Genomic DNA, 14,497 nt, shown 5'->3' with positions numbered 1-14,497 from the left:
CACGGCATGCCAGGATCTGTAGCTACTTTGTGGTCCTGCAGCTACTGAATGGAAATATGACTTCTGCACACGGATGTGTTCCAAAGAAGCAGTATGCACATACATGGGGAGGGGAGCTGTGTACTTAGCCAGAGGTTTATTTGAAATTGCCACAACAGCAGCTGCTGTTGCTGAAGAGGCAAGCCACCGTTCTACCTAGAAAGCCACTTGCTTCAAAGAAGCCTCTGTCTGCGCATCCTTTTCTTCCACACATGCTTATATCTTCTTTGGATAGCAATCCAAAGACATGACTGTTGTGCCAGAGGGAGGAGGCGTGTGGGCCCACTGGTTGTCCTATCAGTTTCAGCAGTTCCTGAGAATCCCATGCCAGTGGGAGCTATTGACTTAGGAGAGCTTAAACATAGGTTTGGGGGTTCCAGGCAGAAAAGCTGCTGGAAGGGGAAAAGCCTCAGTCCACACTCAGAACTTGACATAGACACAGTGGGCAAAGTACAATACTCCTGCTTGTGTTGTCTCTCCCCCCTGCCTCTCCAGTCCAGCCTCCTGGTGTATGCTCTCAATTCTCTGATCAAGCAATTGTTCATGTCCATAATTGGGCCTCTTGGTATTGGGAGGTATGAAAAGTTGCTTTTTCCAAAAATTGCTTTCTATTTCACGAGTTCCCTTCATTTAGAAACTCACTGGGCTTTGAAAAAATCCTGTTACAAATTAGAAGCCCTTGTGGAAGCTCTAGTTGGCTCATGGCAACCTCTGCTTGTGAACAGATCAAACTAAGTCAGCCTTCCCCATCCTGGTGTCCTCCAGATGTGTTGGCCTATGACTCTCATCATTTCCAACTGGCTGGGAATTATTGATGTTGAAGTCCAACACATCTGGAGGGCATCAGGTTGGGGAAGGCTGGACTAAGTTACCTTTAGGGGCAGTTTATACATTGAGCAGTATCGAGTGGTAAAGGTTTTCCCAGACTGTACCACCTTGAGTTGCAGGTAGGGGGTTGGATGCACGCCATCCCCTGCAAAGCACATTCCCTGACAAAACGGCTCCTTCCCTGTATGTAGAAAAAGAAGGGTTCTAGCCCTTTGCTATATGCAGAACATGCTTCTCCACTTGATTTCTGTTAGGATGTATAAACAGGAAGAAGACAAGCAGGTTGTTGGAACTGTCAGGCATTTTACACCAGTGAGACTTAGGAGCATCTGGGAGACAATCAGTTCAAAGTGTGCTTTGGCTGCATTTTAGCCTGCCTCAGAGTCTTGCTGAAAAGGGACTTTCATCAGTGGAGGAGAGAAAGCTTGGCTGAACATGTATGGCTTTGAGCTGACAGTTAATTCTCTTCTTATATCCCCTCTTCTCTCTCTGCTTTATTTCTTTGTGTCTAGGACCCTGGGTTTGCAAGCCAAGCGCTGATCAATAAGAAGCTAAATGATTACAGAAAAGTGAGGTAAAATTCTTACCATATTTCCTTTCTTTCCTCTTTGGGGTTTTCTCCCATTCCTATCCATCTTGAGTTGGATCTAGGTCTCCCTGAAGTGATAAACTTGTATCTGGGCTATACCACTTCATAAGCAGATGGAAGCTTATATGATCAAATACTCCTCAATACAAAAACATCCCCTGCACTTAGAAAGCAAGGGAGTTAGGGAGAATCTAGAACCCTTCTCACCCTTCTCTAGTTTTGTAGCTGGAGGGACTGATTTTTTGCACAAAGGAGCATTTTCTTAATTATAATACACAAGTTTACCACGTCGGGAGTAGGCTTTAGGCTGTTCCTATAGGTAGAACTGTGTATGTCCTCTGCAAAAAACAAATAAAATAAAATACAAAATAAGACACACACACCCCAAACCCAAAACTCAGCTCTACAACTCTAATAAGGCATAACTACACCATCTTGCAGAATTTATTCTGCCTCTAATTATTCAGGTTTGAAAATGAATTGAAACAATATGGAATAATTTGAAACATGGATTCTAGACATTGGATATACATCCATTTCCTAAGAAAAAGCAGTTCTTGTCCTGGTCACTAGAGGTGGGTTTGTCTGGGAAGGAAACCAACGCACACTGATGATCTCTTGGTAGTATACAAGCATAAGGCATTTCTTGGGTTGTTTCAAGCAGCTGAGTGGGGTTCCTGCCTGCAAATGGATAGTACTTTTGGAGGGGGGTATCCCAGCCTGCTGGTTCAAGCCCCCCATTTGCTCCCTCTTTGTGTTTTGTCCCTCGTTACTCTTATTCTGAACTTTGTGCATGTGTACAGCAAGTACACTAAGAGCTTCAACCAGAGACAAATAAAACACATGCTCACACAAACTCAGAATGAAAACTGCACTGGTGGAGACAAAGTTATGTAGGGTCAGAGCCACTTCCAGCAGCTTCCTCTGCCCCACTCCTCCAAGCCTGTCCAGAAAGCTGTGGGCACGGGGTGTCAGTGCGGAAGTCAAACATAACACACCCTTGACTCCCTTTTACAGCTGCTCTGCCCCAATGGGTGAGGGCTCCTCTCATCCAGAACCTCTTGTCTTTCTCTGTGATAGGCTTGCCTTAGCCTCCTTCTCATCCCCGCATCCAGGGTGATGGGCTGCTACTCTGACGTGCAAACTCTCTTTTGGCTCCACTGCTGCTTGCTGGTCCCCAGGCAGGGACCGTCCTTAGATTCACTGCAATGCACCACACTCTTGCCTGAGCCCTCTTGGGTCCTGCCACCTTCCCTGTTCTGCTGTGTTCTGCTCTTGCTGTTGCTGACCTTCTGTCACCGGATTCTCCCCAGGTAGCATCAAAAGCAGCACTATAAACCATCTTTGGGATGCATTAGAATGGCAGTTAATGCACGCGTTGGCCACGTCACAGTGCATTTCTAATGACCCCCCCCCGCACGCACTGACACACTTCCCCAGGGAACTCAGGCTGCCATGCTAAAGATGTTATCAAGGGCAGCCCCATGCAGAGTGTCAGTACAGTAGTCTAGCATCAGGGTTTGATCAGTGGGCACCTTCTGAAAGGTGAATTGTGTGTATCAGCTCTCCCAGAATGCATTGCACTTCAAGTTTTGCTATCAGATCAAAGATAGTTTTGAAAAGGGTCTCTGGCTGAGTTGGTGACAAAGACCTCTGTGTGCGTGTTTGTGTTAAACCTGAGCCTTGAATTGGTACATTGCATGTGCCTCTTCCCTTGCAGCTCCTCTGGGACCAAACCAGACTCTTCCCCAAAAGGTCTTCGTGTGCCAGGGGGGAAGTCAGAACTGCAGAAGCAAATAGGAACAGGCCCACCCCGCTCCCCGCGGCTGGATGCAGTGACGTTAAGAGGTAGGAACGGCTTGAGTGAGTTGCTGTAGGAGTGTACATGAGAAAGGGGGATGGGGGAGAGACACTGCACATCATGCACATAAATATCTAGACCATCTTTCCCCAACCTCGTGTCCTCCAGATGTATTGGACTCCCAATTCACATCATCCCCCAACCAGTATTGCCAGTGACTGAAGACCAACACATCTTGGGAAAGGCTGCTCTAGCGGGAGGTTGTATATCTTTGAATAGGCTTGAAGCATTTTTTTATTGAGACCTTCTGGGGCTCAAACTTTCCTAGATGTTCTGCTCTCTGACCTGGAATTCCTGCTCCTTAATCTCAGAGCACGGCAGGTGGTTATTATTTAGACATAGACATAGAATTATGGGGTTGGAAGGGGCCTACCAGACCATCGAGTCCAACCACCTGCTCAGTGCAGGAAGCCTGATTCCCAGGCGGTGTCCCATCCAAGTACTAACCAGGGCTGACCCTGCTTCGCTTCCGAGATCAGTCGAGATCAGGCACATCCAGCCCTTTGCTCATATATTAGTTAATTAGTTTAACTTTTAATACATGCCCCACTTTTCTACATTAACATGTCCGCAAAGCAGCTTACAAAGTGTGTTTTAAGAAACAGTAAGCAATGACAGGCTTGCTAGTCAGAAGCTAGCGTGGCTTAGCAGATATAATATGGACTCTCTCAGAGGCTTGGATTCAAATGCTGATTCAGCCAAGAACTCAATCGATGCGGGATATCAAGTTGTCCTCAGCCTCCATTTCTGACCTGCAAGCTTTTTGTGGATTTCTTTTTGCCACTCTTCTTCCTGATGGTCTGTTAATGTGCACATTTTTAAAAAATGTGTGGCAGTCTTCAGGTGTTCACTCTCCCACTTGCAGTCTGAATTATTATTGTCCCAGGAAGGGACTCTGTTACTGCATGCTGTTTGTGCCCATTTGAATCTACCCCATGTGGATCTGTTCACACACATGTATGTTCACCACGTGATGACTTGCATATGTGCAACAGCCATTAAGAGACCAAACACTACAGACAGGAGATTCAACTGATTTGAGAGAGTCACGAAAACTGATGGCTGGGGATGATGGGTGTTGTAGTACAACACATCTGGAGGGTGCCAGGTTGGGGAAGGCTGCACTGAGTGATGTATTATAGACTGAGGTGCCTGTATGCATGTGAGGACCTGCCATTAAGAGATAACCTGTTGGCCGGTATCAGGGGCAGGGTCTTTTTGGCAGTGGCCCCTCAGTTGTGAAATTCCCTCCCTCAAGAGCTACACATGGCCCCCTCTTTTTGGTTTCCTTCAAGCAGACCTTTAAAATATGTTTATTCTGCTCTGCTTTTTAGTGAAGCTTTTAATGGCTTTATATGTTAACCCCTGCTTGTTTTTTAAATGGTTTTAAATGTTAATATCTTGTTTTGAAATAGTTTTTGCTGCTCTTGTTGTTTTTCATTTGCTGTAAGTCTCCTTGTAAGGCTCATCCCTGAAAAGCAGGATATAAATTCATAAACTAATATACAGTAAATGAATCTGGCCTCCTATTTTTTCCACCTTACCCCTCATCATCATTCTACATTAACTTATCTGCTGTCAATCCCGCTGCTTTTCTTTTCCCTCTCCATTTCCATGCCTTCTGTGTGGGACCCTGTGCCTCAAACAACCTGCCTTTTCACCAAACTGGCTCCCCCTTTGCCTTGTCTGTGGGAACATGACAGGGAAAGCTCACCACAGCACGTCCTTTTCCTGCCAAATGCATTTACATAAACCTGCCCTTAGCAGGTGACACTTGGGCAGTAATTTTTCATCTGAGTCAACCTGCTGTATTTCTCCTCCTCCTCGACTATCACTTCTCAGCCAATGAACTTGTCTTATTACTGTATTTTCCCCTTCCCTGCCCAGATGACTGTGTCCCTCAGAAAGCTCCTTGGGGTATCAACATAATGAAGAAGAACAAGAAACCTGCTCCAAGGGCCTTCGGTGTGAGGCTAGAAGACTGCCAACCAGCTCCTGACAACAAGGTAAGCCTTCTTCCATTGTCCTGGATAAAATTCTCTGCATGTGGAAAGCTAGTGCCTCAGGGACCTTTTGTAAGGGGAAAAACTGTTGTTGCTCCACTAAATTCTGGGGCAAGCCAGCCTGCCCAATAGCCTGCCACTCCAAGCACTATCATCTGCTCTGTGCACTTGCTGCTTGCTTAGACACAGACACAGCACGTTTTCTTAGGCTAGTGAACATGTGCAGACATCCGCATGCAAGCACTGCATGCAACAGAAAGAGTTGTGTGGTGGGTATGTGTAAATGAGGAGGGGCAGAGGTGGCTTACTAGCCTGGTGGGAAGAACTGGATTGCTCAGATGTGGCCTGTAAAGTTCCTGTTGAGGAGCTGGGAGCTAAACTGGTACAACTTATTCCTAATCAGGAAAGATGGGACATGCTGCTTAAAGGAGCATCTTGGCTTAATAGCTAATTGGGGCGTGATACCGTTTCTGTATTTTTGGAAAGAATCACTCCTGCATCTCACGCCTGCTTCAAAGGCAGCGTCCGAGTCGCTGCCGTACAGACTTCTGACCAGTGGTCAGATCTAAAGTGAACTCCAGAGCACATGGATTTGATTGCAGGCGAAATTAGTGTAATGCAAACCAAAACACTCCCAAGGGCAAGGAACCAAACAACGATGCGCTGGACCAGTAACTGACTTTTTATACAAACTTCATAATATTAAATGGTACACTTAAACTCAGTAATTGTTTGAAATAGTCATTTGAGCAGTCAATGGATTTTCAAAAGCAACAGTATCGGCAAAGGTCTTAACTATCAGTTTCACAGAGGAGTTATACCAGGCAATCTACAGTTGTACCTGGCAGTCTGTAAGTTTACAAACACACCAGCTGAAAAGACTGCCAGATACAACTGTAGATTGCCTGGTATAACTCCTTTGTGAAACTGATAGTTAAGACCTTTGCCGATACTGTTGTTTTTGAAAATCCATTGACTGCTCAAATGACTATTTCAAACAATTATTGAGTTTAAGTGTACCATTTAATATTATGAAGTTTGTATAAAAAGTCAGTTACTGGTCCAGCGCATCGTTGTTTGGTTCCTTGCCCTTGGGAGTGTTTTGGTTTGTATTAGTTTATTGGGAACCTTGTCTTGGCTTGTTGGTGAAATTAGTGTGCCAGAAATTCAGATGACACGCTTGCAGGGGGATATGATTTTGTCAGGTGTGTTAGACCTTGGGGGCCAGCCAGCTGGTTTAGGCTTCCTAAACGGAGTGGCTTTGGCCCCAGTCCACTGGTGCCCACAGCTGTAATTGCCCCTGCAAAGCACCCACTGAAAGGTGCTTTGCCCTTTCAAGGTGTCCGAGCTTGTTGCCAGCATCACTGCTGCATTTTCCCTTCTGCAGAAAGTCCCCCTGATTGTGGAAGCCTGTTGCAAGGTGGTGGAAGACAAGGGCTTGGAATACATGGGCATTTATCGGGTCCCTGGGAACAACGCTGTGGTGTCCAGCCTGCAGGAGCACCTCAACAAAGGATCCGCAGAAATCAATCTGCAGGACGAGGTGAGAGCAGTGCCACTGTGTGCCTACCTGGCTCCTGTCGTTCAGCTAGCTGTCAGTCTTGCCCCTCCCCATCTTCTTCCTCACCAGTGTTGGGGAAAATAAATAAATACCATCTTATGATTATTAGGTAGCACTGACACCTAGCCGCCACTCCGCTGTAGTGCAGGTGATGTGTGTTGAGAAAATGGGATATGGCAATCTGGTGCCCTCCAGGTGTTTTGAACGACAGCTCCCATAATCCCTGACCACCTGCCATGCTTATGGGAGTTGGTGCCGAAAACATTTGGAGAGCACCAGGTTGGAGTAGGCCGTTGGCATGACAGCTGGTTTTGAGAGGTGTAGACATTTGAAAAATGTAGCTCACAATCCACAAATGATGTAGACTTCATGGGAGAAAGAGCAAGAACTGAATGGGAGAGCAAATACAGATTGAACAGAAGAGCAACTGGAGAGCCCATCCACCCCATTACCACACACTTCCTCCTTCCTGCAGGAACACAAACCAGACTCCAGTTTTGGAGGAGGAGGAGGAGGAGGAGGAGGGAGCCTTTAAAAATGGTGGTGCTTTGGTGTAAATGAGATGCAGAAAATATGGCATTCTTTAAGGTCTGTGGGGGCCATATGCCAGGGCTGTGTGTACTCTGCGCCCACCTGCAAAGGAAATTATGTGCCAGAAAAACCTCAATTCTGCAGCCCACATAAATCATGCAAATTAAGGAAATGTGCACACTTTTCTTTTATTTTGCACAATTTATTCCTACATTTTACTGTTTTGGTAGTAATGGGTGAAGGGGAAGGAGTAACGCAGTACAGTGAGATCCCAACTGCCTCTGCCCCCTCCATCCACTGCAAATCTTACTCCGCCATGCCTCCTGCTTCTGAGAATTCAGCACATATTACCCATATACTTTCAAGAATATCTTAGGAACCATAAAGGCTAGGAACTTGGGCTCCTTCCAGAAAGAGTGCTACCAGTTAGAAGGTGTTTGTGCAGCTGTTCCATCTTTTTCTCCCTAACGGATTGTCTGGACTTAGAAAAAGACCGAAAAAGCAGTGGGGAAGCATGGGAATGTTATGAGTGAAAGGCATCATCATCTGGACTAGTAAAATTTTGTGAATGAAGCAGGGTAATGGCACGATGAAATCCTCATTAGGAAGCACCATTGCTCCTTTTGTAAAAAAAAGAAAGTACTAGCTGAGATTCTCATATAGCTGAATTCTCTGTCCAATGCCACACACTGCAGGTTTTCTGCCTTCCCATGGAGTTGCAGCATTTATGCAGCCCTGTAGTCATACTTCTGCTTAGCCACGTTTGCTGGCGATAAGTAAGAATTACCACCAACGGAAAGCAAAGGTGTTCTCTTCATCAACGCATACTAATGGTTTCGTTAAAAAAAAATAAACCCAGTTCACTATCATGCCTCGCTGGCATGAACAGAAACAAAGAGCAACTTAGGGCAATGGAGAAGGTTCTCTTAGTGTTCAGGGCACCGGGTCCCTCGTCTTGTTTAGACATTTTGGGGATATGCAGTTTTGCAGCATCCCAACCTTGCAATTGCCTCTCTCTCTCTCTCTCTCTCTCTTCCTTGTGGCCAGAGGTGGCAAGACCTGAATGTCATCAGCAGCCTCTTGAAGTCCTTCTTCCGGAAGCTCCCAGAACCGCTGTTTACAGATGGTGAGTAATCGTGGCTTTAATACCCTTCTGCTATCTTAGTAGTTAAGTCAGCAACATAGTTTCCCCCCAGAAATTCAAATGGGAAAGACAAAATGGATGGGTAGATTCTGGGGTGGGTCACATGCCTTTCTTCTGGTTCATTGGGCTGGTTTAAGCCCACACCTCCCCTCTTTCCAGCAGCAGCTGATAGACAGCAAGCAGAATTGGTCTAAGTAGTACAGGGATAGATGGAGTGGGGTGTGTGGAACAGAGAGCAGCTTCAGTACAGTGCTGAAAAGGTGGGAGCTTTGGCTGGGCAACTTGCTGTGTAGTAGTAGAACTCTCCCCATAATGCCTTCAGTATTATGGGGACCCTCTCCCTCTCCCCCTGCTTTATTATCTTATGTGCCTGAACATTACCCCCTGCTCTTCTCTTTCCCAGCATGAACAAAATGGCTGCCTCTAAATGAAGAGAGTTGGCTCTAGCATTGGAAGGAAGAGTCAGAAAGCCATCCAATCCAGTCCTCCCCCCCAAGCTCACGTGTCAGCCCCCTCTAGCCCCTCACATCAACCCGCTGCATCCTTTGCCCCACAAATCAACCCACTACAAGCCTCTCAGTTAGACTTTGTTCTAAGCAAAGGGTGCAGCTGGATATCATTTACCTTTTGTATCTCCCTTATTTTCAGTTAACAAAAACCAGAAGGGAAGCACCAAAGCAAGACGGAATGCAAAAAGAGTATGTATTCTCAAAGGTGCCAGTGAAAAAATAAGGAACCTAACATTTTTCAGAACAAACAGCTCCTTCAGCAGGGGCAGTCCCACAAACCCAAATTCTAGGAACAGGCCAAGCCAGCTCCCACAGATCTGCCATCTCTCCTCTTACACCTGTAAGAGGTGTAAGAGAGAGAGCCACATCTCTGGAAGCAGGCTTAGCCTTTTCCTAGGATTTGGGTTTGTAGGATTACCCCTGATGAAGGAGCTGTTTGTTCTGAAAAATGTTAGGTTCCTTATTTTTTCACTGGCATCTTTGAGAATACATACTCTTTTTGCATTCCATGTTATTTTCAGTTACCCTCTCCAGATGCATCAATAGGTCCCTTCATGGATCACTGCCTTGTTGTGGCGAAGGGGCTTGCATAACTCAGTGAAGCCATAAGCTATGCCGTGCAGGGCCACCCAAGACGGACAGGTCATGGTGGAGAGTTCTGACAAAATGTGGTCCACTGGAGAAGGAAATGGCAACCCACTCCAATATTCTTGCCAAGAAAACCCCATGGAACGTATCACAAGGCTAAAAGATATGACGCCAGAAGATGAGCCCCTCAGGTCGGAAGGTGTCCAATATACTACTGGGGAAAAGCAGAGGGAATTTCCAAGTAGCGCCAGAGAGTGAAGCGGCTGGGCCAAAGCCGAATGGCCACTCAGCTGTGGATGTGTCTGTTGGTGAAAAGAAAGTCCGATGCTGTTAAGAACAATATTGTTTAGGAACCTGGAATGTCAGATCAATGAATCAAGGTAAGCTGGAGGTGGTCAAACATGAGATGGCAAGATTGAACCTCGACATCTTGGGAATCAGCGAACTAAAATGGACAGGCATGGGCGAATTTAATTCAGGTGACCATCTTATCTACTACTGTGGGCAAGAATCCCTTAGAAGAAATGGAGTAGCACTCATAGTCAACAGAAGGGTGGGAAAAGCAGTACTGGGGTACAATTTCAAAAACGATAGAATGATCTCAGTACAAATCCAAGGCAAACCATTCAACATCACAGTAATTCAAGTCTATGCCCCAACCACTGAGGCCGAAGAAGCTGAGGTTGATCAGTTCTATGAAGACCTACAACACCTTCTAGAACTAACACCAAAAAAAGATGTCCTCTTCATCATAGGGGATTGGAATGCTAAAGGAGGAAGTCAAGAAATCACCAGGATAACAGGCAAGCATGGCCTTGGTGTACAAAATGAAGCAGGACAAAGGCTAATAGAGTTTTGTCAAGAGAACATGCTGATCATAGCAAACACTCTTTTCCAACAGCACAAGAGGCGACTCTACACATGGACATCACCAGATGGTCAATATCGAAATCAGATTATGTCCTTTGCAGCCAAAGATGGAGAAGCTCTATACAGTCAGTAAAAACGAGACCTGGAGCTGACTGTGGCTCAGATCATGAGCTTCTTGTTGCAAAATTTTGGCTCAGAATCATAGAATAGTAGGGTTGGAAGGGGCCTACAAGGCCAACCCCCATTAAATTGAAGAATTTGCGTAAATTGAAGAACGTAGGGAAAACCACTAAACCATTCAGATATGACCTAAATCATATCCCTGATGAATTTACAGTGGAGGTGACAAATAGATTTAAAGGATTAGACCTGATAGACAGAGTGCCTGAGGAACTATGGACGGAGGTCCGTAACATTGTTCAGGAGGCAGCAACTCAATCCATCCCAAAGAAAAAGAAATGCAAGAAAGCAAAGTGGCTGTCTGATGAGGCTTTACAAGTAGCTGAGCAAAGAAGGGAAGCGAAAAGCAAGGGAGAAAGGGGAAGATATATCCAACTGAATGCAGAGTTCCAGAGAATAGCAAGGAGAGACAAGAAGGCCTTCTTAAATGAACGATGCAAAGAAATCGAGGAAAACAATAGAATGGGCAAGACTAGAGATCCTTTCAAGAAAATCGGAGATTTCAAGGGAACGTTTTGTGCAAAGATGGGCATGATAAAGGACAAAGAAGGCAGGGACCTAACAGAAACAGATGAGATTAAGAAGAGGTGGAAAGAATACACAGAAGAACTATACAGGAAAGATCTGAATGTCCCTGATAGCCATGATAGTGCGGTCAATGAACTTGAGCTGGACATCCTAGAGAGTGAAGTCAAGTGGGCCTTAGGAAGCATTACTAACAACAAAGCTAGCGGAGATGACAGTATTCCAGCTGAGCTATTTAAAATCCTAAAAGATGATGCTGTTAAAGTGCTGCACTCAATGTGCCAACAAATTTGGAACACTCAACAGTGGCCACAAGACTGGAAAAGGTCAGTTTACATTCCAGTTCCAAAGAAGGGCAACGCCAAAGAGTGCTCAACCACCATACAATTGCGCTCATTTCACATGCCAGGAAGGTTATGCTCAAAATCCTACAAGCTAGGCTTCAGCAGTATGTGAACCGAGAACTACCGGAAGTACAAGCTGGGTTTCGAAGAGGCAGAGGAACTAGAGAGCAAATTGCCAGCATTTGCTGTATCATGGAGAGAGCAAGAGAATTCCAGAAAAACGTCTATTTCTGCTTCATTGACTACACTAAAGCCTTTGATTGTGTGGATCACAACAAACTCTGGCAAATTCTTAAAGTGATGGGAGTACCAGACCACCTTACCTGTCTCCTGAGAAACCTGTACGAGGGTCAAGAAGCAACAGTAAGAACCGGAGATGGAACAACCGATTGGTTCAAAATTGGGAAAGGAGTACGACAAGGCTGCAAATTGTCGCCCTGCTTATTTAATTTATATGCAGAGTACATCATGAGAAACGCCGGGTTGGATGAATCACAGGTCGGAATTAAGATTGCCAGGAGAATTATCAACGACGTCAAATACGCAGACGATACCACCCTAATGGCAGAAAGCGAAGAGGATCTAAAGAGCCTCTTGTGGAGGGTGAAAGTGGAGAGTGCAAAAGCTGGTTTGAAACTCAACATTAAAAAAACGAAGATCATGGCATCTGGCCCCATCACTTCCTGGCATATAGAAGGGGAAGAAATGGAAGCAGTGACAGATTTTACTTTCTAGGGCTCCAAGATCACCGCAGACGGTGACTGTAGCCATGAAATTAAAAGATGCTTGCTCCTTTTTCTATGTGCCCGCCGGTGCTTCCTTCGCAGATTGTAATATGTCAATAAATGTGGCCCCGTTTTATCCCAACTCTATTTGTGTTGTCTGGTCATTTCTCCCCCCTATGCACCCGCAAGTCCCCTCACCCCACGTCCGGCTTGCCTGGCCGTGGGGGGGGATGTTGCGGGTGGGGGGGAAGGGCGGGACAAGATCGAGGGCCATTCGCCCTTGCTCCTGACGTCCAGGTGGGGTGGGGGCTGAGCTGGCCGATATTTAGGCCTCCCCGCCCCCTTTCCTCATTCATTCTGGCTCTTCTGGCTCCCTCCCTCCCACCCAACATGCAGTGTGGGTTGTACTGGTTGCCCTATTGGGGGCCGAGTAGGAATTTTGCTCTTAGCCAGATTGGCCGGGCTATGGTTTTTTTTGCCTACTTCATACTGCTGGTGGGATAGGGAGTAATGTAGGCTAATTGGTATCATCTGATTGCTATTTTTATCCGGTCACATAACTGTACTGGCGGTTCCGGGTGGGCACTCCACTGGGGGAGAGGACAGGTGAGCATTCGTGGGCACCGTTTCAGGTGACTGGTAAGGCCTGAGGCTCTCGGCTCCGGGTTTTGTGGCCCCGAGTTGGGAGATAAGGCTTACCTTTGAGGCTGACCCTCCTCACCCACTCGGGTTCCGTGGCTCGAGGGGTGGTGACAGGGGAAGGTCTCCCAGCCCAGAATTGGGTGGATCGATCTGCAGGGTGGCTACAGTAGACGCCATGCCTCAGACGACGAATGCCTCACTCTATACCTGTCATGATTACTTGTTTTCTATGTGCCCGCCGGTGCTTCCTTCGCAGATTGTAATATGTCAATAAATGTGGCCCCGTTTTATCCCAACTCTATTTTTGTTGTCTCGTCATTTCTCCCCCCTATGTACCCACAATTTACTTTCTTGGGCTCCAAGATCACCGCAGACGGTGACTGTAGCCATGAAATTTAAAGATGTTTGCTCCTTGGGAGGAAAGCTATGGCACACCTAGACATCATAGTAAGAAGCAGAGACATCACCTTGCCGACAAAGGTTCGTATAATCAAAGCTATGGTTTTCCCAGTAGTAATGTATGGCTGTGAGAGCTGGGCTATAAGGAAGGCTGAGTGCCAAAGATCTGATGCTTTCGAACTGTGGTGCTGGAGAAGACTCTTACGAGTCCCCTGGACTGCAAGGAGGTCAAATCAGTTCATCCTAAAGGAAATCAACCCTGAGTGCTCATTGGAAGGACAGATACTGAAGCTGAAGCTCAAATATTTTGGCCACCTAATGCGAAGAGAAAACTCCCTGGAAAAGACCCTGATGCTGGGAAAGATTGAAGACAAAAGGAGAAGGCGACGGCAGAGGATGAGATGGCTAGATAGCATCACCGATGCAATGAATATGAACTTGAGCACACTCCGGGAGAGAGCGGAGGACAGGAAGGCCTGGCGTGCTATGGTCCATGGGGTCACGAAGAGTCGGACATGACTTAACGACTGAACAACAACTCTTTTTGCATTCGGTGTTATTTTCAGTTACCCTCTCCGGATGCTTCAGTAGGTCCCAAATGCAGTGGCCAGACTTTTGTCTGGAGCTCACAGATCAGAACATATGACCTCCAATCTTAAGTCAGCTCCATTTACTTCCTGTTTGCTTCCCGGCTGAATTCAAAGAACTTGTTCTACGTAACTTTTAAAGCTCTAAGGATGCAATCCTATGCATATTTAGACAGAAAAAAGTACTACAGTTCCCAGGATGCCCCAGCCAGCATGGCCTGCTGGAGGGATGATGAGAGTTGTAGGACTTTTTTTGGCTTAACATGCATAGAATTGCACCTTAAATGGCTTAGGGCCAGTGACCTTTGGGAGGAAGTGCTTGCTTCTATAGAGGACTGCCTGGATGTTAGGATCAATGTTGAGGCCTTGCTCTTGGTGCTAGCCCAGTGAGCAAACATGGGTGTTGGGTCTTTTCTGTGGCAGTGTTATTTTTATTTATTGCATTTATATCCCACTTTTTTCCCTCATGCAAAGGAACCCAAGGCGGCTTACATTATACTCCTCCTCTCCATTTTATCCTCACAACAACAACCCTGTGAGGTGGGTTGGGCTGAGAGTCTGTGACAGGCCCA

General features: G+C 46.3%; 1 protein-coding gene across 1 annotated transcript in view; it reads left to right on the top strand.

The window, feature by feature from the left end:
• ARHGAP23 (Rho GTPase activating protein 23) overlaps positions 1–14,497 on the top strand; it is a 129,224-nt gene that overhangs the window by 88,451 nt on the left and 26,276 nt on the right. Inside the window, exons 13-17 of the mRNA XM_084804720.1 lie at positions 1,380–1,441; positions 3,177–3,304; positions 5,205–5,323; positions 6,708–6,863; positions 8,460–8,538. Coding sequence (XP_084660846.1) covers positions 1,380–1,441; positions 3,177–3,304; positions 5,205–5,323; positions 6,708–6,863; positions 8,460–8,538 — 544 coding nt within the window. The remainder of the gene's footprint in view (positions 1–1,379; positions 1,442–3,176; positions 3,305–5,204; positions 5,324–6,707; positions 6,864–8,459; positions 8,539–14,497) is intronic.

The sequence above is a fragment of the Heloderma suspectum genome, chromosome 6 (assembly GCF_057233095.1).
Source record: "Heloderma suspectum isolate Gila_16-S chromosome 6, 16-S_ref, whole genome shotgun sequence".
Classification (NCBI taxonomy): Eukaryota; Metazoa; Chordata; class Lepidosauria; order Squamata; family Helodermatidae; genus Heloderma; species Heloderma suspectum.
Note: the sequence above shows the minus strand (reverse complement) of the source record. Positions and strands in the feature narration are given on the sequence as shown.